Genomic DNA, 27,538 nt, shown 5'->3' on the forward strand with positions numbered 1-27,538 from the left:
TATCAGGGGAACCAGTGATGGATTCTACATGTTGAGGACATTTTCACTTCAGGGAATTCAAAGTAATTCTTGCCCCCATAGTGTGCTACAATGCTACAACCCCTAAAGCTCATAAGAGGTTTCATTTAGCCACCAAGTTAGACCAGAAGAAATAGATTTTCTCCCATCCTGTCATATGCACTGTGTTGGCTAGCATGAGGTTATTCTCCAGGATGATGGAGGATGACATCATTGCCTGTGGGAGACATCTCCTCTCTGAGCACATGGTACGAAGCAATCTAAAAGACAAGTCTGTTTCAGCAATATGGAAGACGTACAGAGGATCCAGAACAACTGGAGGCCTCAGTAAGGCAATACACACAGGTGACGTTAAACACGGTGACACTTACATCCTGTCCAAGACTACTATTCCCATGATTCCTGAGAAAATGCCCAAGTGTCATCATTCATATCATTGACCTAGAAGTTCCCACACGCAGAGCAGTGTTAGATTTAATCATATAGAATGCCAGTCACACAGGTGTGCACAAAAGATGTATCCAACTCTATCACACGTTGCATTCTGGGAATTCTTCTTTTTGATTGATCTGAAGGTATCAGCTATTGTAATCTTAACATCTACCCACTTGTGTGTGCTGTCCAGCATGTAGTACATTTCTGTGGAATTCCTTTTATTAAAAAGGGCTCTTCACTAACTTCAGAATTAGCTCTAATATGGCATAGACCAAAGAAGATTGCTGGAAAATATGTGCTTTGATATCCCGGCCAAAAAAACTCCAACTAACACAAGCGCTTCTGTGGAACAGTGTCTCCCAAATGTCAGAATCAACCCGAGCCTTGTAATTAAACTCATCAAGTCATTACAGGCCAGTCTGCCGATACCCCAGCCTTCATCACGGCGAAGGAGATTAAAAGGCTTTTCAATCGGACTTTAAATAACAGTGATCTTTTTCTCCACTCGCCCAGTCACCCCGCCTGACAAAAACAGTCTTTGTCATCGGCACAGGGCTGGTTTGTATTTGAAACGGTCCGTTATTCTGTCATTGCTCTCTTGCTGAGTATTATTTTTATAGCGCACTCTGGGAATCCGTTTGGCCCACAGAGGGCCTAATCTTGCTCACTAAGTATTTTTTGAAGAACTGCAAAGCTTTCCGGATATTCCAAAATGCACACAGCATTGAGAAGATATTTTGGAATTGAATTTGAAAGGAAACATTTGTGTGCACTACTCGCACATGTGCCATAGGACTTATAGGTTCTGACAGATCCAGATCTGTGAAGAAGCAACACACGTTTCGCTGGTGAATAAAGGAAAAGCAGAAATTCTGACATACTAATACCATATATTTATATGAACTTCTGTTTTTAAAATAATGAAACAGTATACACAAGATACACAAGCAAGCTGTAGAACAGAGAAGTCCACTGGCGTCATTCCCACCTCTGGAATCCCTGTCAAAGTCATCCCTTGAAGTGGAGAGGAAGATTTTTTCTCTTTTTTTTTGGCGGATTCACTCTTTCTGCCTCCGCAGTCCACATCAGTAATTTTCTTCTCATAATTCATAAACAAATATGTATAAATGTATTTATGTTTGCTCATGCTTTAGCTAATGTCCATAGTGCAGGTTCATCTTTATTTCTTCTTTGCTTTAAATAAAACAACCATTCATCGTCCACATTATCAGTTTAGTGGGGAGAAGGCAGGGATTGCTCAGAGCAATGTCCAAATGCCGAGTGTCACTCCAGCCGTCAGGGAGAATCCTGCTTCTTCAGTCCACTGCTTTTGCCTATGAGTGCCAATGCCTTGCCAAAGTCACGCGCAACCAGACCAGAAGAGTCGAGCCCAGTGGAGGTGACGTTTCAACGTCAGACAAAACTTATCGGGTAAAGAGGGCATGGTTATACTTTCTGGTGCACAAATCAGCAGTCCCTCTCCTCCCCCAAAAATGTAAATGGCGTGAATACAGAAAGATTGTATGACTGTAAATGCTCAAAATGAGTTTTCTGTAATTTTAGAAAATATGTCCTGAAAAGTATATTAAAAGCAGCACACCTTTTTTCCCCACAAAAAACTCAAATGAAATACTCCCCCCTCCCATCATCAGCATCAACAAAAAAAACACACACACAACAACACAACAGGTTCACAGTTAAAAGCAAACAATAGCAGCCTTACAGCCCTGTTCCAAAATAAAGGTAATGGGGAAATTTACTGAGCATTTTGTGCTAGGTGCTCATGGGAAATTGAGTTTAGTTTTAGTGCTTTTTTTTGTTTTGCTGAGACAGTGAAATTAAAAAGCCATGCAACGGAACGGAGAGAAGGGTGGGATCAGTGGATACGAGGGATAGACTCTATATCCCAGAACGCCATGGACCACAGGAAGTCCTGAGGAAGGGGCGGGGCAAAGGCCGGGCCCGCCCCTCAGGTCTGGTGCCCCCGTTCGGAGCGCGGGGGGGCCTTGCAGGTGTGGATGTCCACCGTCTCCTCGCAGTCCTTGCACTCCACCGCGCAGCACCACTTGAACTTGCACTCGCACTTGGTGACGCGCTTCACGCGCGTGGTGTCGTAGCCCCGCCCACAGCACATGACCTCACAGCTGTCCGTCCCGCGCGACGACTTGTTGCACACGCGCCCGGCAGTGCCCAAGGAACCTGCGGAGGACAGGACAGGACGGGACACAGGGTCAGGGGGCTTCACGCTTCACCCACGCTCAACAAAACAGTGGGTATCACACCTGGGTCAAATACATATTTAAAGTATTTGAATTACTTTTGAATACTTTTCCTCAGAAATTATTTTAAATACAGCATTTACAAATACCGAGTATTAAAATTACAAAATGTATTTGAAAATACATTTAAGGAGCATTTGCATGTATTTGCAATTACTTTCAAATATTTCTTAAAGAAACATTTAAAATACTGAATTTGCAAATACAAAGTGCTTGATGTAATGGAATTATTTGAAAATACTTTCAGGACATAAGGCCAGTGGTGCAACATGTGCAGTTGCACCAAGCTGTTGAAAGATTTGAAAATCACTGGATATGCAGGAACCTGCAGGATATGCTGAAAGTTGAGCGTTTCGTCTAATTAGGACAGTATTTTGATGAGAACGCGACAGGCAACAGCAGACAGCTCCAGTCCAATTGTACCGATTTCCATTGCTAATTGGTAGTGAACATGCACGGCTGAATTATATTTTATAAGTGTCTAACCTTACAAAATGTAAAAGATGGAACTGTGCATATTGCTGTCGAACGCTCTGACAACAGAAAAAAAGAAGAAAGTACAGTAAAAGGCCACTAACTTTAAAAAGATTGCATGAGCACAAATAAACTGGCAAGTAGCTTATCAAGAAGTCTGAGTTTGCCATCCCCCCATGCAAAGACATGTACGGGCACTTAGGCTACTGTCTGTTAGAGGCAGCACATGGGCTGTTTAAAATTGCCAATGTAGGCTACCCTTACTCATAATCTAAATTCAACCCCTAGCCCCCAGTAGTTCCCCTGGAGTACCCTGAGTATTATAGCTTGCTGACATCACATCGAGGACCACTCACAAAGATTGTACAAAGAACTCTGGGATACCCCCTTCAGTATGAAGCCTACATTGTTGCTGGCTCTGTCATTTCAGTTGTATATCACTGAAATATTTCAAAATATTTTAAAATTGTATTTGTATTTTAATGTATTTGTAAAAGGCTTTAAATACTATTTGAAAAAGTATTTGGTTTCCCAGGAAAGTATTTATTTAAAGGAATGTATTTTTAAAATACTATTTGGGAAAGTATTTGGTTTTACATTAAAATAATATAAATAAATGAAATACAAAGTGTTTCATGTGTAAAATGTGTAAATGTATTTGAAAATACTTCAAATATGCATTTACATACATTTTTAAATACAAATACAAATACATATTTGTATTCGACCCAGGTCTGGTGGGTATTAATGCATTTCAAGTGCTGTCGTATATGATCTGTGTTTGTAATATTTCTGGTTAGACAGTTTTATGAAGCCAACAGTCTTGTACTGTTTTCAGGCAACATAAAGTGGAGTTCTGAGCCAGTATGAGAGGACTGAACACCTGAAAATAACCCCCCCCCCCCCCCCCCCAAACGAATGTGAGAAGCACACGGAGCAGCTCGGAGAATGGGATTTGAAAAATGAGCTCGATGTATCCTTGGGGTATGAATTCCAATGAGAAGGCGGGGTGGGGGCTAATGGAGGTACTGTTGACCTCCTGAAATGACAGTGTTTTAACCTTCGGGAAACACCCCCGGCCCCATCCCTCAACCCCCCCGCCCCCCTCCCCGCAAAAAAATAAGAAACATGGAGACCCAAGCTGTGTTTAACTGCTTAGGTGAACGGTCAAAACAAACAGTGCTCTGGTTCAGCATCGGAACGATCCTCTGAAGGATGGTGGTAAACGTTAGCATCACGCGATTCTTCTCACAAGTCTCCTGTCTGTGCCTCCCTGTCAGCAAACCGCACGTGGCATTGGCTGCATAAAAACAACACTGCTCCAATTAGCCGGGCTTTTCTTCAGGCCGATGGGCCTAATTTTCCAGGGTGGGTGTGAAACTTTCAGGCTCTGGATTGACGATGATGGTCAGTAATGTTTAGTTTCCTAAAGGCTAAGTGTGAGTTGTGCTCCTGTACTCAATGCTGATATGCTTCAACAAACTCTCCAATTAAAGTCTATGTGAAAATCTCACTGCAGAGGAACTTCTCATCTACTAAATGCCTAAAATAAGAGAACAGAAACAGTAACATTCACCCATATGTTCTTTGCCTTTCCCTGTCAGAAGCAGTGATGGAACTAGAAACCCCCCACCCCCCGTCCCATGCCGCTGTTCCAGAATGTTCCTTACGGCATAATGGCCAGAGTGTGGGAGACTGACAGGGATTAACAGGGCACAGGAACCCTGGCTGCCCCCCTGGGCTTTTTTTGGGAGACGAGCTAAGAGGAGGCAGGTGTGAGAATCCCCCTACACCCCTCCCCCCCCTCCCTTCTGACTGCGGTTGGGGAAGACCCGCCCGTTACTGACACCATCTAGTTTTCATTTCTCCTCCTCCTCCTCCTCCTCCTCCACGGGGATCAGTCCGGACCCTTTGATGTGCGCCGTGCCTTGAAGGGCAGGGCAGCCCGCATTATCAGACCCTGAACTGGGAGAAACGGTGTGATGGACTGCCTCCCTCCTTTAAAAACCCAGACACGGTCCTCCCGTGGGAAACGTACTGCCAGGTCAAATCATTGCATATACTGTATTCGCTAATAGCCTGCAGTAGCTTTATGCTGCTCCTAATGTGTTTAGTGGTTCCTTCGAACCACTAATCTAATTTTACAATTAGGCAAAATGCTAATCAAATGCAAGGCTGCCAAAAAGTTTTTGAAAGACTAAAGAGTTAAACATGGTCATTGTTGTATAACAATTGTATAAACTATCTATTACCCTATGGTGATTAATGCATCTTATAGCCCGGCAGCTAAAATATATCTCAAGTGAGTGCCCCATTATTATTGCTTACAGTACCAAAACAGGAAAGCACCTTAATATGACATCTGTTAGCATTCTGAAATGGTGTGAATCACATACACATGGTTAGTGGACCATTGTAGACCGTTTAAGATGTACTGCTAAGTTTTTTGAACAAAGGAATGCTTTTTTGTAAATGCTACTGAGAACAAAGCTTGGGGTGTATTCTCATAGATTCTAGAAAACAGCAACTGGTCAAATAATTCTGCATTCTAAGATGCACTTAATGCCCAAGTCTATTTAACGTGGTTTGGCCAGTATTTGAAAACTAGGGATTCCCATTCCTTTTGTTCATCATAAAGACATAGACTAAGGGCCAGCTGGACACTAATAAATGTTCTTTTCCACATACACTACATGGCCAAAAGTATGTGGACACCTGACATCCAACATCTCTTCCAACACTATGGGCATTAATATGCAGTTGGTCCACCCTTTGCTCCTATAACAGCCTCCACTCTTCTGGAAAGGCTTTATACTAGATGTTGGAGCATTGCTGCAGAGATTTGCTTCCATTCAGCCAGAAGAGCATTAGTGAGGTTGGGCACTGATTGGGCGATTAGGCCTGGCTCGAAGTCAGCATTCCAATGGATCCCAAAGGTGTTGGATGAGGTCGAGATCAGGGCTCTGAGCAGGCCAGTCAAGTTCTTCCAAACCAATGTTAACAAAACCATTTATATATGAACCTCACTGTGAGCCCGGGGGCCTTGTCATTCTGAAACAGGAAAGGGCCTAACCCAAACTGTTGCAAAGTTGGAAGCACAGAATCATTGCATTAAGATTTGCCTTTAATGGAACTAAGAGGTCTAGCCCAAACTATGAAAAACAGTCCCAGACCAATTGGTGTCCAGATACTTTTGGTCATATAGCATACGTATGAAAACAAGTGTCCCTAGCCAGTTATAAACAGTTAATAGCTTCCTCTCAGATCATGGCTACGAGGTTGATTACAGATGTTTTTTAGGTTTACGATAACAATGATAAAACCGCACAGTGCTCAGTCATCTGATGATTTGAGCTGGTTAAGCACAGATCTCAACCATCACATGAGTAGCACACACCTGAGTAATGCATGGCAGCCATTTTGTCCCAGAATTCTCACCACACATCCGCTGCTGCTTTGTGGGAGCACTTTGACCATATAGGTGGCTTAACTAACGCTACTACTGACATAAATATATACAGTAGTTTTAATCTTAGAGGTTCTAATATATTAATGTTATCATCATTGCTGTGTGGTATAACTCTGCCATGATGATGGTCTTGTAACCTAAAGGTTCGATTCCTGGGTAAGACACTGCCGTTGTACCCAAGAGCAAGGTATTTAACCTGGATTGCTTCAGTATATATCCAGCTGTATGAATGGATGCAATGTAAATGCTGTGTAAAAAAGTTGTGTAAGTCGCTCTGGATAAAAGTGTCTCCTAAATGACACTAATGTAATGTTATCGTCACACATGGGCAACCCACCCACCTGCAGCTTTGTCCATGAGGCAGTAATCAGGCGAATTCTCAAAGTACACCAGCTCGTTCTTAGTGGCCTTCCTGAAGTCCTTGTTGCTGACTGTGAAGCCTGTGCCGTCCTGGTTCATGGTGACCTCGATGGCTCCGTTGTACTTCTTGCGGAGGTAGTCTCCGGTCTTCCTGAAGTCGGACATGGCCAACCAACAAGTCCTAAGTGTGCAGGAGCCACTGACCCCATGACATTTACACTCCAGCTTCATAAAGCGCTTCACCGCCTACAAGGGCAAGAAAATATTTCCAATGAAAGATACATCACAGCGTCACACAAAACACCTTAAACCAGGGGTGTTCCAAAGTGTGGCTGGTGTTTGTTTTCACCTTAAAATCACTGACCAGTTTGGACCGAAAGAATCAGGTGAAGTGAGTGTCTGTCGACTACGGTACTTAAGACAGTGGAATGGGAATGATCCATCACAGCTTGTGGCAGCCATTGTAAGGGAAATGGGTAACATAGAGTCACAGCTCTCACCCACAAACTGATCTCAGCATACAAAAAGCATGCCAATCTAGGGATCCACTGTCATTTCCTAACCTGAGCTAGTATCCTGAGATAAAAGGAAAAAACTGATTCCAGGTCACCAGTTCACAACCCTTATTCATCAACCATTTAAGAGTGAGAGTGTTGATCTAGGGTCAGGTTTCCATTGTAAATATCTTACCCATTATGAGCTAAAAGGCAAAACCCAAAACTCTGAACTGCTTCATGAACGTAGGCTAAAATGTTTCGGGCTGCTATTGGACATGAGAAGGCCTGTTTAAGGACGTCTCATTGGCTCTGGGGTTGGTTCCAGCAGGCCCGTGGAGGCCTGTCAGCCAGCCGGACCGCCTCGCCGTGACCGCGCGTGCTCACCATCCTCCCGCAGCGGTTGTTGTGCAGGTTCATGAGCGCCCGCGCGTCCTTGACCGTCTTCTCCTTGGCGTCCACAAAGGCCTTGGCGAACTTGATGCCGTAGTTGATGTTGTCGCTGCAGCCGCCCCAGTCGAAGTCCCCCCTGTCGTCTCTGGCCCGGCCCCTCTTGTGGGGGTCGCAGTTGCACGTCTTGAGCTCCCCCTGGCTGCAGGCCCTGGTAATGGCATAGACCACTCCGGCTGAGGAGATGGCGTACACGAACGCGGCTTCGCGGCTGCCTACGTGAAATACATTGATGAAGAGGGTTAACTATGAGCATGTCTTCTGTCTTTCTCATAAAAAATTTAAATTTATATATATAAATAAAATATATATTTAAATAAAATTGAATTTGAATATATATATATATATATAATAAAAAATTTATAATAATTGATTTATTTTATATAGTGCTTTTCACAATCTCAAAGACGCTTTATAACACAGTTATAAATATATATACAGACCTCTTCACTTTTTCCATATTTTGTTATGTTGCAGCCTTATTATAAAATGGATTAAATTCATTTTTATTATCATCAATCTACACACAATACCGAATAATGACAAAGTGAAAAACAGGTTTTTAGAAATTTTTGCAAATTTATTAAAAATAGAAAACTAAAATATCACATTTACATAAGTATTCAGACCCTTTACTCAGTACTTTGTTGTGGCACCTTTGGCAGCGATTACAGCCTCGAGTCTTCTTGGGAATGACGCTACAAGCTTGGCACTCCTGTATTTGGGGTATTTCACCCATTCTTCTCTGTCAAACTCTGTCAGGTTGGATGGGTAGCGTTGCTGCACAGCTATTTTCAGGTCTCTCCAGAGATGTTTGATCAGGTTCAAGTTCGGGCTCTGGCTGGGCCACTCAAGGACATTCACAGACTTGTCCTGAAGCCACTCCTGTGTTGTCTTGGCTGTGTGCTTAGGGTCGTTGTCCTGTTGGAAAGTGAATCTTCACCCCGGTCTGAGGTCCTGAGCGCTCTGGTGCAGGTTTTCATCAGGGATCTCTCCGTACTTTGCTCCGTTCATCTTTCCCTCGATCTTGACTAGTCTCCCAGTTTCTGTTGCTGAAAAACATCCCCACAGCATGATGCTGCCACCACCATGCCTCACCATAGAGATGGTATTGGCCAGGTGATGAGCGGTGCCTGGTTTCCTCCAGATGTTAGGCTTGGCATTGTGGCCAGAGAGTTCAATCTTGGTTTCATCAGACCAGAAAATCTTGTTTCTCATGGTCTCAGAGTCCTTTAGGTGCCTTTTGGCAAACTCCAAGCAGGCTGGCATATGCCTTTAACTGAGGAGTGGCTTCCGTCTGGCCACTCTATAAAGGCCTGATTGGTGGAATGCTGCAGAGATGGTTGTCCTTCTGGAAGGTTGGGAGCATTTCCACAGAGGAACTCTGGAGCTCAGAGTGGCCATCGGGTTCTTGGTCACCTCCCTGACCAAGGCCCTTCTCCCCCAACTGCTCAGTTTGCGTGGGCGGCCAGCTCTAGGGCGAGACCTAGAGGTTCCAAACTTCCTTCATTGAAGAATGATGGAGGCCACTGTGTCCTTCGGGACCTTCAATGCTGCAGAGATTTTTTTGTACCCTTCCCTTGATCTGTACCTTGACACAATCCTATCATGGAGGTCTACGGACAATTCCGTCGACTTCATGGTTTCGTTTTTATTCTGACAAGCACTATCAACATTGGGACCTTATATAAACAGGTGTGTGCCTTTCCAAATTATGTCCAATCAATTGAATTTACCACAGGTGGACTCCAATCAAGTTGTAGAAACATCTCAAGTATGATCAATGGAAACAGGATGCCCCTGAGCTAAATTTTGACTGTCATAGCAAAGGGTCTGAATACAGTTAAGGCCAAAAGTTTACATACACCTAGGCTACACCTAAGACATTAAAACTCAATTTTTCACAACTCCACACATTTCATGTTACCATACATTTCCAGTGTTAAGTCAATTAGGGTATCTACTTTATTTCCATAAGAGGTAATTTCAAAATAATAGCTAAGAGACAGAATTATTTCAGCGTTTATGTATTATATCAGTGAGTCAAAAGTTTACATACACTTTGCTAGTATTTGGTGTCATTGTCTTTTAATTGCTTAGCTTGAATCAAATGCTTAGGGTAGCCTTCCACAAGCTTCTCACAATACTTTGCCAGAATTTTTGCCCATTCCTCCGGACAGAACTGGTGTAACTCAGTCAGGATTGTGGGCCTCCTTGCTCGGACACATTTTTTCAGTTCAGTCCACAAATTTTCTATGGGATTCAGGTCAGAGCTTTGTGATGGCCACTCCAATATTTTCACTTTGTTGTCTTTAAGCCATTTTGTTACAGCTTTGGAGGTATGCTTAGGATCATTGTCCTGCTGGACAACCCAGTTGTGATCAAGTTTTAACTTTCTAGCTGATTTCTTGAGGTGTTACTTCAGTATTTCTAGATAATCCTCCTTCCTCATGATGCCATCTATTTTCTGAAGGGCACCAGTCCCTTTTCCAGCAAAACACCCCCACAACATGATGCTGCCACCCCCATGCTTCACAGCTGGGATGGTGTTCTTCGAATTAAAAACCTCACCCTTTTTCCTCCATACATGGTGCTGATCATTATGGCCAAACAGTTCCATATTTGTTTAATCTGACCAGAGAACACTCCTCCAAAAGGCTAGGTCTTTGTCCTGGTATTCACCTCTAAACTTAATTCTGGCTTTTTTATGCCGGTCTTGGAGTAGGGGCTTTTTCCGTGCGCGACAGCCTTTCAGGCCACGGCGATGTAGGATTCTCTTAATGGTGGATGTATTGTAGATACTTTGGTACCTAATGCCTCCAACTCCTTCACCAGTTCCTTTGTTGTTGTCTTGGGGTTCAGTTGAACCTTTTGGACCAAGGTTTGTTCAGCCCTGGGAGTTAATTTGTGCCTCCTTCCTGAACGATGCAGTGTCTGTGTGGTCCCAAGATTTTTATATTTGCATACAATTGTTTGTACAGATGCTTGTGGTACCTTCAGTTGTTTGGAAAATGCTCCTAAGGAGGAATCGGACTTGTGGAGGTCCACAATTTGTTTTCTGAGATCTTAGCAGAGCTGTTTGGATTTTCCCATGGTATCAAGGGCAAAAAGGCAGTGGCTCAAAACGAAGGCCCTTATATATAGCCACAGGTGCCAATTAACTCCCAATTATGACAATTGGCCAGTCAGAAGCTTCTAAAAAGTCATTACATCAATTTCTGGAATTTCCCAGACTGTTTAAAGAGACAGTCAATTTGGTGTATGTAAACTTTTGACCCACTGGAACTCTGATATAAAGCTAAATCTGTCTCTGATCGATTGCTTTAAAATGACCTCTGATGTGAACAAAGTAGATGCCCTAATTGACTTGCCAAAAGAAATGTATTGTAAAATGAAATGTGCGGAGTCCTGAAAAACTTGCGTTTGACTATCTTTAGCCTAGGTGTATGTAAACTTTTGGCCTCAACTGTATGTAAATGTGATATTTCAGTTTTTTATTTTTAATAAATTAGCAAAAATTTCTAAAAACCTGTTTTCTCTTTGTCATTATCAGATATTGTGTGTGGATTGATGAGAATAATAATGAATTTAATCAATTTTATAATAAGGCTGTAATGTAAAAAAAATGTGGGAAAACTGAAGGGGTCTGAGTACTTTCCGAAGGCACTGTACATATATATATATATATAGGAGGAGGCAAAGACAGTTGTGTTTGTACACAATGTCTGGAATTGTCTGTAAAGATGTATGAATCGTGAATGTCACTGTTCCATTTTTAAATATTATTGTACATTTAATCCTTCTCAAAAGAGCAGTGCTTTGCTGTGTAAATTGTTTAAACGTGTCCACTTTGATTTGGCAACCTTCGCCGTGTCGGCTCGTCGACCCCCAGGGCTAAAAAAGGCCACGCTGTACGCACGCTCCGCTAAGAGTGTACGGTCAACGCGGACGAATAAACACCGCCTCGCTCGCCCGCGGTGTGAGCGCCTTCCCCTGCGGCGTGCGCTCGCGCTCGGCAGGCTGTCCGGTGAGCCGGGCCCGTGGAGCGGGAGCGGGGTCGGGCGCGGGGGTGGTGAGCGTTCGCCCGTCCTCTCTCGGACGCGTGAGCGCGTAGCCGCGCGCTAAGGCCGAGGACCGCGCTCCACGTGCCGGGCAGATGACGGCCGTCGGAATACCTGCGTGTGCTTCCACTTAGAGCCCGGCGGGCGGGCGGGGGATCACCGGGGCCCGGCTCGCCTTCCTCGCTCCCATTCCGCTTGAGCGCAGCGAATCAGAGCGAGGGGGCGACGAGGGAGGGAGGGAGGGAGGGAGCGGGCCTTCTGTCTGTCTGCCGGGAACGTCTATCCAAATATTTACAGCTCCTATTACTGTTTATGCGCGGCCTGTGCGGACGCAGCGACCTGTCTGCTACTTGTGTTCTGGGCCCATCCGCCCCCTCTCAGGCTGCACTCACACAAAGGGTTCGGACACATGAAAGAAAAAACCTTAGCGGGCCTGATGATGACATAGCACTGTACCAAAATGGGCATACACACGACTGCCTTTCTGCATTATACAGCAATATATATACTGGGAAACATGTATAATATATATGATGCAATGTGTATAATATATATATATATATATAACATATGTGCCTTTAATTCTCAAATATTAACCTACTTCATCTATTTACATGTATATTGCAATAAATTATTTGTAATGTCTGTACATAATATGCATTCGTTGTGGATTAGTTTTCAAAGAACAAACTTATGGGGAACAGTGACATCGATATGCTAATTTCAGACGTGAATGTTCCTGATGATGACAGTACTTGTATTAACTTGAAGCTGAGTTAAAAATTCCTGTTGATGTGCGAACATGGTTGTGAATTCCCCGCATCCAGCTCCGAGTTCACCCAGCAAACCGGAAAATTCTCAAACTCACAATATCCCACCCCCAGGAGGGAAAACTTCATGATCCTGAAAGACGAATGGCCTTTCCCCACAGGATGACAGCACGTCTGGAGGAATGGAAACCATTCTCTGCCCTGCTCTGGACCTGGCCTGCTGGCCCGGAAGCACCGCAACCACGACTCTACTTCTGCTGCTTACTGACCATGCGCGGTAGTCTATTAACCACTGTAAACAGGCAAGAGCTAGTGTGTGTGTGTGTGTGTGTGTGTGTGTGCGAGTATGTGCGTGTGTGTGTGTGTGTGTGTGTGTGTGTGCGTGCGTGCGCGCATGTGTGTGTGCGAGTATGTGCGTGTGTGGTGTGTGTGTGTGTGTGTGTGTGTGGTGTGCTTTGTGTGTGTGTGTTGTGTGTGTGTGTGTGTGGTGGTGTGTGCGAGTAGTGCGTGTGTGTGAGTGTGTGTGTGTGTGTGTGGTGTGTGTGTGTGTGTGTGGGTATGTGCGTGTGTGTGTGTTGTGTGTGTGTGTGCGAGTAGTGGTGTGGGGTTGTGGTGTGTGTGTGTGTGTGTGCGAGTGTGGTGTGTTTGTGTGTGTGTGTGGTGTGTGTGTGTGTGTGATGTGTGTGTGGTGTCTGTGTGTGAGTGTGTGTGGTGTGTGTGTATGTATAAGAGTGTGGTGTCTGTGTGTGTGAGTGTGTGTGTGGTGTGTGTGTTGAGTGGAGTGTGTGTGATGTGTTGTGTGGGTGTGTGAGTATGTGTGTGTGTGGTATGTGTGTGTGTGTGTGTGTGTGGTGTGTGTGTATGTGTGTGTGTGGGTGTCTGTGTGTGTGAGTGTGTGTGTGAGTGTGTGTGAGTAGTAAAGAGTGTTGTCTGGTCTGTGGTGAGTATGTGTGTGTGTGTGTGTGAGTGTGTGTGTATGTGTGTGTGTGGGTGTCTGTGTGTGTGAGTGTGTGTGTGTGTGGGTGTGCGAGTATGTGTGTGTGTGTGTGAGTGTGTGTGTATGTGTGTGTGGGTGTCTGTGTGTGTGTGTGTGTGAGAGAGTGTGTGAGTGTGTGTGTATGTGTGTGTGTGGGTGTCTGTGTGTGTGAGTGTGTGTGTCTGTGTGTGTGTGTGTGTGTGTGTGTGTGTGTGTGTGTGTGTGTGTGTGTGTGTGTGTGTGTGTGTGTGTGTGTGTGAGTGTGTGTGTGTGTGTGTGTGTGTGTGAGTATGCATGTGTGTGTGTGTGTGTGAGTATGTGTGTGTGAGTGTGAGTGTGAGTGAGAGAGTGTAAGTGGTTCAGAGCAGTGTACAGTTGTAGGAGTTGCTGCCGTTTCCATTGGGCCGTTTGGTCACACTGCTGTGATGTATTAAGGCTGTTTTACATGGTGAGAGATCCTCTGACAATCCACCAGGACCAAGACATTATTCACCTCTGCAGTCTGGATACACACTAAATGTCTTTGTTTCCAAACTAAAGCAAAACCAGTGCAGATCACCTGTGAGCTTCCCCTTAGCATGACTGCCCAAGAGGATAATCATTGAACTTAGTCAAAACTTTAGACTTCCAACTCTTTCCACATCTAGGCCTTTGACAGTTTTCATTTGGGGTCAGAACTAACAACAGCACCTAAAACAAAAGTCTCGTTGGCATCAGATTTGTGACAGACATGTTATTGAATCAAGCTTAAAATTAGAAATATGAATCTATTCTGACCAGCAGATTCATACTTAGGTGGATATCCAACATATTCAAAACCAGGTGTGCATATATTAAATTATGTGCAGATACATTCATAAATAGAAAGGGGTATAATTCTGAACAGTAGAACTGACAGCACAAGTAACACTGATTATTCGGTGAGTCATTCTCACAGCAGTAAAATGGACAAACCCAAGCAGGGCCCTATTTCAGGAAGCAGGATTACAGAGTTAGCTGGATAACTGCACTGAGTAAAACCCGGAACCCACCCAAATCTGGAACATGAACTGAAGTACTGTTACATGGACTGTTCTGGCTTTTGCTCAGTGCAGTTATCCAGCTAACTCAGGAATCCTGATTTGTGAAATACCCCCCAGTACTATGATGCTGGACATGCCTGCCACGCCCACAGACTGGTTGAGATAGGAAGTGGAGATGAGGTAGATTATTTGACACTGATCTCCCTCGCATCCTTGCCACCTGTTTGTGAGCATTAGACACGCCCTGTTTTTATATGGAAGGGTTTTGGGGTGTAACAGCCCTTACAGAAATGGAATATATTGCAATATATTGTAAATATGTGGACTTTCTGTAAAATAAAATGACAAATATATTTAACAGCAATGCATATTTACGTCAATGTCAGTGTGTACATTTTCCCATATATTGTGAAGTACTGATAATATATTTGAGAATATATTGTGTAATATATTGTGTAATATATTGCATTATACTGCATTTTGGCGAGGGGGCGGTGGGGTAAGAATGGAAAAAGGCACACACACTTACTGCGCAGCATGACCCGGCCGAAGACGGTGTGGTCGCGGTCGAGCGTGCTGCAGTTCCAGCGGTGGTGGCGGAACTGGTGCTGGCACTCCCTGATCCACTCCTTGGCTCCCTCGCCGATGGACTGCATGATGTCCGGGTGCTTCTGGCACAGCTGCCTCTGCTTGTTGACCAGGCCGGGGATGTTGTCGCAGATGACCCTCGCCCCCAGGGCACCGATGTACCTGCACCAGCAGACACGGGGGGGTCAGTTAGTGGGCATCTGTCTCACAGTGTCTTAATTACCTGAATTAAAATAAATACAAAAATTTACATTTTCTTCTGCTAAGAATAAATAATCCAATGTGACATCAAACCACTAAAGAACATACATGATTCTTTTAAATTTAAATCAAGTAACGCATCAGAATTTAGCAGCATTCTTCCTCACGCAATCCAGTGGATTCATGTAACTTAGTGGTTCCCACATTTTTAAGCACATGACCCACTTAATGAGGGGGTACGTTTGCTGTGTCCCACTCCTAGTTAAAGCATAGCCAGGAGTATGTTCCAATATGGATCCACAATCCCAAGCATCCCATTGTACTAGTCACGTGTCAATAAAAGTCTTGAATCTGCAAAGTTTTTTAAACTTTTTTATGTTCCTGTACACTGTGACTGATTAATATACTGTAGTGCTTAATCCAACCCATGCCAATGTGTGTGGAAAGATTAGCCTTTGTACACTTTGTTGTAAGTCGCTCTGGATAAGAGCGTCTGCCAAATGCCTATAATGTAATATAATGTAATGTAATGTAGCCTATGTACAGTCAGTCTTGTACTCGTGCCCAAACTTATCATCTCGTGACCCGCCTCAGCTCCTCTAATGACTCCCCCCAGTGGGTCCTGCCGACTCCTCTCAGTTTAGGAAGTGTTTTGACCCAGGACACCTCAACCTGAGGAAAACTCCACTGCTGCCCTCCGTGATCCATATCTCCACCACTGAGGAGGTTTCTAGGGTGCACATCCTGACCCAGCTGGGGGTGAGGTCAGGAAGCAGCCCCCACACACAGTTGTGTTTGGGTGTAAAAAACAGTCTCCACTCCTGTTAAGGCTCTCCCATTCCCCATCCCTCACCATCTTCAGTGCAGGTAATGCTGAACAGAGGTACCGCACACTGACACACCTTCCTTTACCTCCTAACCCCTCCCCAAACCCTAAGCCACACCCACAGTATCACTACCACCCCCATCCCCCCACCCCCACTTTAACCCCAGCCTGTGTAAATCACACTTTGCTTATCCTTCTTCCCAGAGTAACTGTAACTCTCCTGTACATGTTAGTCATATGGACTTATTTTAACTCTACTTTTCACATGCAAGGGGAAAATGTACAGTCACATGACTTTCTGTAAATCTCCTGTGGTGACCTTTCATCTCATCAATTACACAGTCATTCATGCATCACATGCAGTCTCAACTCAGGTCGTAATACACACAGACACACGTATACACACACACACACACCCACACACACACAGCTGCAGTACCTCAAGATAATGACTTAATTACCAGGATATGTACTTCACCTCTATGTACAGTAAGTCCAGACAATTGCGGCACGTACTCCATGCATTGGATATGTGTGTGTAGAGGTTTTTTTCATAGGTGTTTCCCCCCCCTGGCAGTGATGAGGCACAGGCATGCGAACGGGGTTATTAAGCACAGGGTCTGGAAGATAACGAACGCGCGTGGCCTTTTCCTAGAGGAGGTTATGATTAAAGTTATCATCTCTTTCACTAGTAATAACAGGGACTGAATCAGCACCTCCTAAACACAACTGATTACATGTCGCTAGATCAAACGCAGTCTAGACAGACGTGGAAAATATTTTAACGAGGAGGAAAAAATGCAAATCATTACACTTTGATTGAATGCACTGCCACTCACAGAGTTATGCAGTAAGTGGCTACGGACTTCTTCTCCTACCCCAAATCAGGGTCGCGCTTAAGATCCTGCGTCTGTATTCATGAAGCACCTCAGAGTAGTAGTGCTGATTTTGGGTCAGCTGTGCCTTTTAGCTCATAACAGATGAAGTTATGATATTGGAAGATGACACCTGATCCTAGATCAGCACTCCTACTTTGAGATGCTTTATGAATACATATCCTGACTCACAATGGTGCCAACAGCTATGAGCTGAGCATATGTGATATTCACATTTTTGTGATATTCACATTTTTGTGATATTCACATTTTTGCGATATTCACATTTTTCAGGATGCCCCGAGGAATGTAACGGTGTAGATAGCTGAACAGCCCGCTGAGATCCGGAGCGCAGATGATCCACGTTATTGACGCAAATTTCGCTGGGATAGCCGCCGGAAGCAAGGTGGGGGTGTGGGGCTTGTCATGACGTGTCCCCTGGCCCTCAGAACACCCAACCTGCCACCCCCCACCTACCCCCCATCCCGCTCCCGCATGCTCTCTGGCCGCGGCTCCACCGCGGGCTTCCTACGGTCGCTGTACATCATTAGCCCCGGGGCTACAATAACAGCCCGTAAAAGCCCCGCTATTAACAAAGTGATGATTTTCGCGAGACCCAGGGTGGCGCTGGAGTCGGGATCGGCGATGAGGAGGAGGAGGGAGGGGATGTTATGGCCAGGAGAACTTCCTCCGTGAATCTAACACTTTGAGTTCCTCAAACAGATCGACCTTGCACCTGCTTTGCCCCAGCTAAAGGGAGTATAAAATAACATAAACTCCAGCTAACATGTCAGCCGACTCTTTCTCAAGCCTTTGAGGACAAATTTAACCGTTAATGCTAGTTCAGATCTAACTGTGACAGCAGCTGGGATGAGAATGATGAATTTCTATTTTTATTTTATTGTGCTGTTGAGTAAAGACTACACTGTCTGCATCAAAATAATGGTTAACAACAACAAAAAGTTTCCATAGCACCAAGGTATGAGTCGGTTGAGGATTCCGTCTTATCTTCAGTGGACATTCCAAAACTTCTAAAAGTATGAACAGTCACACTGAACAAAATTTAAATGGACAATGTTCTAGAATGTGGATGACTTTTTGACCTTAAATGGCTTTTAACAATCCAAACTTTAGTTCAATTGAACATTCTGGCTGTCTGTTGCCACAGTGAAAGAAGGAAACAGACTGCTCTTGAACAGACAGGGAATACTTTGGCAATAAAATTATTGGATAAATTCATCCAACACAATTTAAGTTAAATTGTGGCTATTCATAATTACTTACCAAGTCTTTTTGACACAAACCTAAAAGTTATTTCAGGACACAATCTGACTAAATAGTTTTTAGTTTTCAGGAAAGAGCTAAATCTACCTTTTAACAAAATAAATAATAAATAATAATTACCGTTCAGAAGATTCCATATCTACATGCAACGAAATGTTCAAAGATTTGACATAAATACCTCATTGTAAACGCACACAGCGGGAGCACTCGCGAAGTAGAATTTGTGCAACAGATAATGGTGGTCTGTCGTTCTCAGCCAAACTCAAGCCACCAAAGAAAAGACACTAAACGCACGTCCCTGGTGGGCAACAGTCCCAGCGTTAGATATAGTCATGAATCACCTTGGATTTTTCTCACAAAAATGAACTTATGCTACAGCAAGGACTCTCAGCTCTGTGACCCTTTGCTGTTATTAGGGACTCCAGAGACATAGCCTATAGTCTGGAGATGACAGGGGAATTCTTTAACTGCAGTGTGTTTCACCAGGAGGATCCGAGGGTGTCGGTGTAGTATAATAGCTAAGGAGTTGGTCTTGTAACCTAAAGGTTGCAAGTTTGATTCCCCGGTAGGACTGCCATTGTACCCTTGAGCAAGGTACTTAACCTGCATTGCTCCAGTATAGATCCACCTGTATAATTGGATACAGTGTAAGCTGCGCTGGATAAGAGCGTCTGCTAAATGCCTGTAATGTAATGATTCTGGTTTATATTCTGGTAGTGCACTGCCATGTCAGCCCAAAGTATTCAAATCTGGCCCTGGAGGCCAGCTGAACTGATGGTTTTGTTTTCTGCCTGATAGTTAATTTATTCAATTAATGTCACTGATTGGCTAGAGATCCCATTCATCAGGGGTCCCAGGGTTAAACCAGTTTCTGAACAGAGAGGATGAATGGAAGCCATCAGCAGTGCTGGCCTCCATGTCCCTGATCCATATTTTGCTGCAAAAGCTGTACACAGGTGGTCAAGAACAGGTTATTTTGGAAGATGACAGTGAAAAAAATGCAGTACGCAAGAATATTGCTGTGTCCACTTGGGAAAGCAGGTAGAGTGATGTGTAATGTGAATGTAATTCCGTCCAAAATTCACAACCACCCAAACTTGAGTTGCAACAGTGCTATTCTCATTTCCCTGCTTTACAAGTGGCAATCAGAATGGTAAACTGCAGCATAACAGAAATCAGAAAGGAGACCCAGAGTGCATTCTGGGACATGGGGCAGAATGGAACAGTTGCCTTGGTGATATTAGAAGAGGTTCTTCCTGATTGTCAGGGGTTTGGAAGAACATACAGTCCATAAATGTCCATAAATATTTGGACATTGACAAAGTTATTGTTATTTTAGCTGTCTACCACAGCATATTGGAGTTGAAATTAAATAATGAGTATGATTTCAAAGTGCAGACCTTCAGCTTTAATTTGAAGGTATTTACATCCAAATCGGGTGATCGGTGTAGGAATTACAGCACTTTTTATATGTGGTCCCCCCCTTTTTAAGGGACCAAAGGTAATTGGACAATTGGCTGCTCAGCTGTTCCATGGCCAGGTGTGTGTTATTCCCTCATTATTTCATTTACAAGTAGGCTAAGCAGATAAAAAAGATCTAGAATTGATTTCAGGTGTGGCATTTGCATTTGGAATCTGTTGCTGTTAACTCTCAATATGAAGTCCAAAGAGCTGTCACTGTCGGTGAAGCAAGCCATTATTAGGCTGAAAAAAACCCCCATCAGAGAGATAGCAAAAACATTAGGTGTGGCCAAATCAACTATTTGGTACATTCTTAAAAAGAAAGAACACGCTGGTGAGCTCAGGAACACCAAAAGGCCCGGAAGACCACGAAAAACAACTGTGGCGGATGACAGAAGAATACTTTCCCTGGTGAAGAAAAACCCATTCACAACAGTTGGCCAGATCAAGAACACCCTCCAGGAGGTAGGCGTATCTGTGTCAAAGTCAACAATCAAGCGACTTCACCAGAGTAAATACTGAGGGTTTACCACAAGATGTAAACCATTAGTAAGCGTCAAAAACAGGAAGACCAGATTAGAATTTGCCAAAAAACATCTAAAAATGCCTGTACAGTTCTGGAACAACATCCTATGGACAGACGAGACAAAGGTCAACTTGTACCAGAATGTTGGGAAGAGAAGAGTATGGAGAAGGGAAGGAACTGCTCATTATCCAAAGCATACCACCTCATCTGTGAAGCATGGAGGAGGTAGTGTAATGGTGTGGGTATGTATGGCTGCCACTGGAACTTGTTCCCTTGTATTTTTTGACAATGTGACTGCTAACAAAAGCAGCAGGATAAGGCAAAAGGCAGCTACGTATAAAAATGGTTGTAATTCCTATATTGTTCATACAATATTTTTTCAAAAACCCTTAAATTAAAGCTGAAAGTCTACACTTAAATCACATCTTGATTGTTTCATTTCAAATCCATTGTGGTGGCGTACAGAGCCAAAATGATGAAAATTGTGTCACTGTCCAAATACTTATGGACCTGACTGTATCTGCTGATCACAAACCCTTTCCTGCATTCTTTCTTTTATTCAATAGCTCAACACTTGAGAGAATGGAGCTCAACACTTGCATAGAATGCTGCCAAACACTATCACAAAATGCAGCTCAACACTTGTACAGAATGCAGCTCAGCAATTTAGAGAAAGCAGCTCAACACTATCACAGAATGCAGCTCAACACTATTACAGAACGCAGCTCAGTATTTAAGAGAATGCAGCTCAACACTATCACAGAATGCAGCTCAGCACTTGAGAGAATGCAGCTCAACACCTGAGAGAATGCGGATCAACACTATCACAGAATGCAGCTCAACACTTGAGAGAATGCAGCTCAACACTTGAGAGAATGCAACTCAACACCTGAGACAATACAGCTCAACACCTGAGAGAATGCAGCTGAACACTATCACAGAATGCAGCTCAACACCTGAGAGAATGCAGCTGAACACTATCACAGAATGCAGCTCAACACTTGAGAGAATGCAGTTCAGCACTTGAGAGAATGCAGCTCAGCACTTGAGAGAAAGTAGCTCAACACTATCACAGAATGCAGCTCAGCACTTGAGAGCATGCAGCTCAACACTATCACAGAATGCAGCTCAGCACTTGAGAGAGTGCAGCTCAACACTATCACAGAATGCAGCTCAACACTTGAGAGAATGCAGCTGAACACTATCACAGAATGCAGCTCAACACTTGAGAGAATGCAGCTCAAGACTATCACAGAATGCAGCTCAGCACTTGAGAGAATGCAGCTGAACTCTATCACAGAATGCAGCTTAGCACTTGAGAGAGTGCAGCTCAACACTATCACAGAATGCAGCTCAGCACTTGAGAGAGTGCAGCTCAACACTATCACAGAATGCAGCTCAACACTTGAGAGAATGCAGTTCAGCACTTGAGAGAATGCAGCTCAGCACTTGAGAGAATGCAGCTCAACACTATCACAAAATGCAGCTCAACACTATCACAGAATGCAGCTCAACACTATCACAGAATGCAGCTCAACACTATCACAAAATGCAGCTCAGCACTTGCACAGAATGCAGCTCAACACTTGCATAGAATGCAGCTCAACACTATTACAGAATGCAGCTCAAAACTATCACAAAATGCAGCTCAACACTATTACAGAATGCAGCTCAACACTATCACAGAATGCAGCTCAGCACTTGCATAGAATGCAGCTCAACACTATTACAGAATGCAGCTCAACACTATCACAGAATGCAGCTCAGCACCCGCGAAGTTGAACGCCATGCTTTCATGTGAACAGTGTACAACACTGTCCCTTACCTGTGCCAAAGTGTGGGATTGATTGCAGCAACACCTGTGCTCTCCCAGTCTTGCCGTACGCAAATCCAAATCCACTGGGTTGAACTAATCTCAATTCATGGTTACTGGGCAACACTAATTCATCACATTTTCCACTTTTGTGTATGGCAGACATCCAAAATAGTATTATTTCAACCTCGGAGCAGTCATATCCTAGTTTCCAGCCAATTTTGAGTGGTTTTTTTATGAGTATCAGCTAATAGCAAGTTATACAGTGGCATCAGATTGAATGTGTTTTGGGTATCCTTATGAAAAAAACGTGAAATTTACCTTTTCACATGTAAAAATCACAATTTCACATGTGAAAACAAACCACGTGACTTAAAATAGCATAGGCTGCCTTTTCCTGCTTTCACCTTATAAGTGGGATTATTTTTTATAGTTTACATGTTGGCTGTTCATGTTGGGTGGTTTTTGAACGTGATGTTTTTCTTAAGGGCAGTTACATTTCAGAGGTGCTTGTTAATGTGCTGGACAGGCATGCTACTGTGCCAAATATGCTTTCTGCTCTCAGTGGACAACACAAGCTGCTCCCTCAGCAAGACCCACCCCCCACCCCCACCCCCACTCATTAGCAAAGCAAATGCTATTGTAGCGCACCAACCCCTTTAAGGATTTTCATATTTATCGACAATATATGGAGGTTTTCACATTGTGCATTTACAAAACCACGGTTCGATAACCTAACACGACCTACACATCCCGTCCCACGGCTGCAAATGATTCCGCGTTTAGAGAACTTGACTTCTACTTGAATTGACTACTAAAAAGTTGTAGGTTCAAATCCTAGCCAGTATTCTGGAATTCTGCTATTCTCCATTCAAGCAAAGTGTTAACCAGCTTAACTTTGATTATTTCAATAGAAATGTAGACATTGTGGAAAGGTACACAAAAATATATATGTAAAGACATGTTTAAAAATCCACAGATTCAGCTACTTTTTCATATTTCAGATTATTGAACTAGCAAAAATAATTATACTCAACCAGTGAATCTTGATCATTTTTAGAAAAACAAACCACAACATTAATAGATCCTTCTGAATAGCATCTATTATAGTTAAGTTCTTGTCATAAAGTGCTCTGAATATATATGGTGCAAATCCTGAACTGCCATCAGTGTAAATAGTACCTCCAATTGTACAACTGATTATAACTTTGTGTGTGTGTATCTGAACTATTGCACCAATAGGCCTATATTTCCTTTACTCTGTTAATGCGGACCACAAATATGGGCATGTTGTCTGGTGCACGTACACATACATGGACACGCATGTGGTACCCATGTGCGTATGCATACATGCACACACACACTCACACACACACAGAATACCAACATAAATTCTAAACATCACCTTTAGCAGATTACTCCATTTCATTTTGTATGGCTGGAAAATTAATGTTTTTATGCCTTGTTGTTTATAGACACCAGCTGGGCCAAATATGGGCAGAGCCAGGAGGGCCTACATAAATTACATTTATTGCGCTATTATTGCAAAATTGTCGGCTAAACGATTTATCCTGTGTCATTAAAAAAAGGCTATAATTCCCTTATAATTTGTGTTACTAAAGACCTAAAATCACAATGAATATACTGCAGTGCACATGCCCTTTCTTTAATGGGTGTTTTCTGTGAGGAACACATATCTGCTTTCTAAGGGCATGACTGAGGTTTGAGTGCTGACTGACTGTAAACCGCAGCTAAAATTACAAACACAAAATTAAGACCAAAACCCATTTTAGTCACAAACGGTTTTGAGGCCGACGTCTCATTTCGGCAGGCAGTTTGAACGGTTTTAATAGCTAATTTATTCGGCCTTTTCTGTGAGCATTCGTGTTTTGAACGAAGCTGTCGCTAGCATATAGTTTAAAAAGAGAGGGCTCACTAACTGCTATCACAGAGTGTCACTGAAATGACTGACACTAAAACTGCGTTGCTGGATTATTGCAGTGGGGTATAACGCATTAAGATCAATGGGGTTACTGTACCTGCGGCAGACAGGGGCATTCCTGCCCTGGAGGGCCACATTTTGGCTGGTTTCCATTCGGCTTCAGGTATTCGTTGTTTAACTGAAGTGATTCGTTGGATAGGTGTAGGCCTACACCAGGTGTACAGTGCATCACGTGCTAATTGCGAGGGATAGTATCTCTAAATCCTTCCTTAAAGTCTCAAAATATGTATTCACATAGCTGAAAGACTAAGTTTGGTGTACTATTTTTTAACTATTTGTTAAAAAGAAAGAGACTACTTTAAATCCATGACCCTCGACGATAATAGGCTGACTATAACAGACGTATTATATCCAGTGATTTCCGCGTGTCCGTATATAGACAGGTCTGTGTGCCACAGCGTGTGACATATATAATCGTTGAATTAAACTTCAATAGATTTGTCCTGGCTCTCCAGAAGGACAATATTTTATTTACGTAATTTTCATACGGTGGGCACATATCATTTTACTACTACAGTTGCAAATGACTACTACTAGTACTACAATAATAATAATAATAATAATAATAATAATAATAATAATAATAATAATAATGTATTGCAAAACAAAAAACATTTCCATTTTGTCGACAATATTCTTGTTGATTTTCGATTGTGAGGCAATCCGATTTTGATAATCGTAATTCTTCCTACCAAGGAATTATTTGCATTGCATTGTCTAATGTATCGTGCCCAGTGAATATGCTTTTTTTCCGCTGTGTAATTTCAGTTTTTGAAATGTAACCTAGTTGAAGATTGGAGAAATTGTTACAGACTGAAAACACCATTATCTCAACATAACGACTATCTAATTTAATTATTACATTGTGTAATTGAATTAAATTATTAATGAACTACACGTTCGTTTCAACTGAAAATGGAGCCATCTTCAGTCGGTAGGCTAATGAGTGTGGAACGAATGTTCGCCAAACACCGAGACAGTAATTCTCAACAGGTGTTACACCGCCTCCAGAATGTAAATCCTCTTGCATATAGCTTACGTCAACTCTCCAACATATAAAAATCATTCACACAACTTTTAACATTCTTATACTCAAACTATCAGCAACCGCGCGGTGATTGATCTACTGCAATAAGTTATTACAACATCAGTACGATGTTGAATCCACACACGCACACACCTCTTATGTTCCCTGTTTAAACTACATTTTAGAGCCCCTATTTTGTTTCCAAAAATGACATCGAAACCCTTTTAGACACTTATATTTAAAAATGAATAGTGTCCAAAACCGGCTGTCGGCACTGGCATAGCCACACCAAATAGGCTACGCATCTATTTCATTCTCGCGCACCTCGATGCCGCATTGTTTTGTTAAACATCTACAGTTTCCTTTCTTTCTTTATGAAAGTCCCTGATCCCGCTGTGAGATTTCAAACTGATTCGCACCCTTTAATCCCATCAAAAGCAAGACAGCGCCAATCCCGTTCATTGCTGAGAAGCGAACAAAACTTTTCAAGGATTTGCAAGTATTCTGGAGTGAAGGATACTCTCTGAATGCAACTACCACAGTAGGCTACTTACCACCATGAAGAATCCACTCTGGGGGTTAGCATGAGAAGGAGTATGATAAAGGCAACGTATAGCCTAGAGGTGGCATTTGAGCCCTCTGAAGAAGGTGCCCCGGTCCTGGACAGATGCCTTAATCCTGGGGCTCCCGTGGAACCCCTGGGTTTGCTGTAAATCCGGGAAGAACCCTGAACTTTGCTTAAACCAAACATTGTTTTTTTCCCCCCCAAGTAGACAGATGGGAATGCAAAAGAAAGTCCAGTAGTACTTTTTCTCAGAGCTGGGCAGTGCTGAAACCACGCATACTTGTTCAGGTGAATTTTTCCACCAGGGTTGTGATGCTGCGGTATTTGTTTAATGTATAAATTTCACATATGGCCATGCCAAATTCACCAGGCCATGGCCAAATGTATTCCACCTAAAAATTCAGCAATTGCTGTGACAGAACTGGAGCTAAAATAATCCAAGCCACGGGGGCGAGCACTGGAAGTCAAATTCGCTTCATTGAAATTTCATCTTCTATGAAGAAAAAGAAAAAGAAAAACACACAATACTCCCCACTTGGATGAAATGTGAATTCGGTAATATTAGGTATTGCTCCTTCAGTCGAAGAACAAAAAGGGACTCCTCCGGGTCTTTTCTCAAACGGCGTGTTTTTTCATAGAATAGCCCCTTACCGTTATCAGCCCGTGAGTGAGATAAACTGAAGCGCTGGACTGAAGAAACTGTAAAACTGCGGGGTGGGGGGACAAGGGGTGAGAGGCTGAAAAAAAACGTTGACAGCTCTCTTGCCTCTCTTTTCTCATTGGGCAGAGTCAATGGGGGACGGAGTGATGCTTTGTGTTCTTCTGTGGGATGCGCGACTTTCCGGCAAAACAGAGTCCAAGCCACCTGCCACCGCAGCTGTAAGAGAGTCACAAATACACGTGTACGATTAAGACGCGGACTCTCAGAAGCACGGCAAGTATCAAAGAGCCGGCTAGAAAAATAAATAAATAAAAATAATGTAGCGCAATTTATGCAAAAATGCAACAATTATATTAGCCTATAGTAAAAATGACACGATATGTCTGGACCAGCACAAATAAAATTGCAATCATAGGAATACAATTTTGGAATAATATGGATAACCCTTTCGCCAAACTGCTGAAGAATGTTGAACGGGCAGCCTACATTGAAATGCTGAATTATCTCATAGCTATCGCACCTTCAGGACACGATTTACATTAAATGTGTATAATCTATGAATCCAAGAGCACGTCAGGCTACCAATGTCCTAGTTGTGTGGAGTTAACGGCCAAATTAATTTTTTTTTTTTTTTTTAAATAATAGTTTTCGATCTGTTAAATTCTACTGCCTAAGAGCTGGATCTGAATGTTTGCATGTTTTGTTAACAAGTCGTGTTTAATCTTCTTAAAATGATGCACCAACACTTAAAAATGGCGACCATCCACTTGTGCATAATGTCTAAATAGTAAAATGTTCGATGTTAATTCAACTCCAACTGGACCAGAAAGGGGACACATGTAGGCTACTCTGTTAGAATTGAAATAACACTGGACATTTTACAGTGTAGCTGCGCAAAATA

The 27,538-nt window shown here is 43.1% G+C and overlaps 1 protein-coding gene across 2 annotated transcripts; it reads right to left on the reverse strand.

The window, feature by feature from the left end:
• Window positions 1-1,323: 1,323 nt before the first annotated feature.
• Window positions 1,324-26,858, reverse strand: LOC135234993 (protein Wnt-2b-A). 2 transcript variants are annotated; one of them, XM_064300169.1, is made up of 5 exons: window positions 25,966-26,858; window positions 15,332-15,558; window positions 7,917-8,194; window positions 7,017-7,281; window positions 1,324-2,652 (listed from the first exon to the last, which is right to left on the reverse strand). In XM_064300169.1, the coding sequence occupies exons 1-5, from the start codon at window positions 26,160-26,162 to the stop codon at window positions 2,423-2,425; spliced, it is 1,197 nt and encodes a 398-aa protein (XP_064156239.1). In that variant the 5' UTR covers window positions 26,163-26,858; the 3' UTR covers window positions 1,324-2,422. The 2 variants fall into 2 exon arrangements, with proteins under 2 accessions (XP_064156239.1, XP_064156240.1); XM_064300170.1 differs by having other exon boundaries at window positions 15,338-15,558; window positions 25,966-26,856.
• Between the last annotated feature and the right edge of the window lie 680 nt (window positions 26,859-27,538).

This window comes from Anguilla rostrata, chromosome 11 (assembly GCF_018555375.3).
Source record: "Anguilla rostrata isolate EN2019 chromosome 11, ASM1855537v3, whole genome shotgun sequence".
Taxonomy (NCBI): Eukaryota; Metazoa; Chordata; class Actinopteri; order Anguilliformes; family Anguillidae; genus Anguilla; species Anguilla rostrata.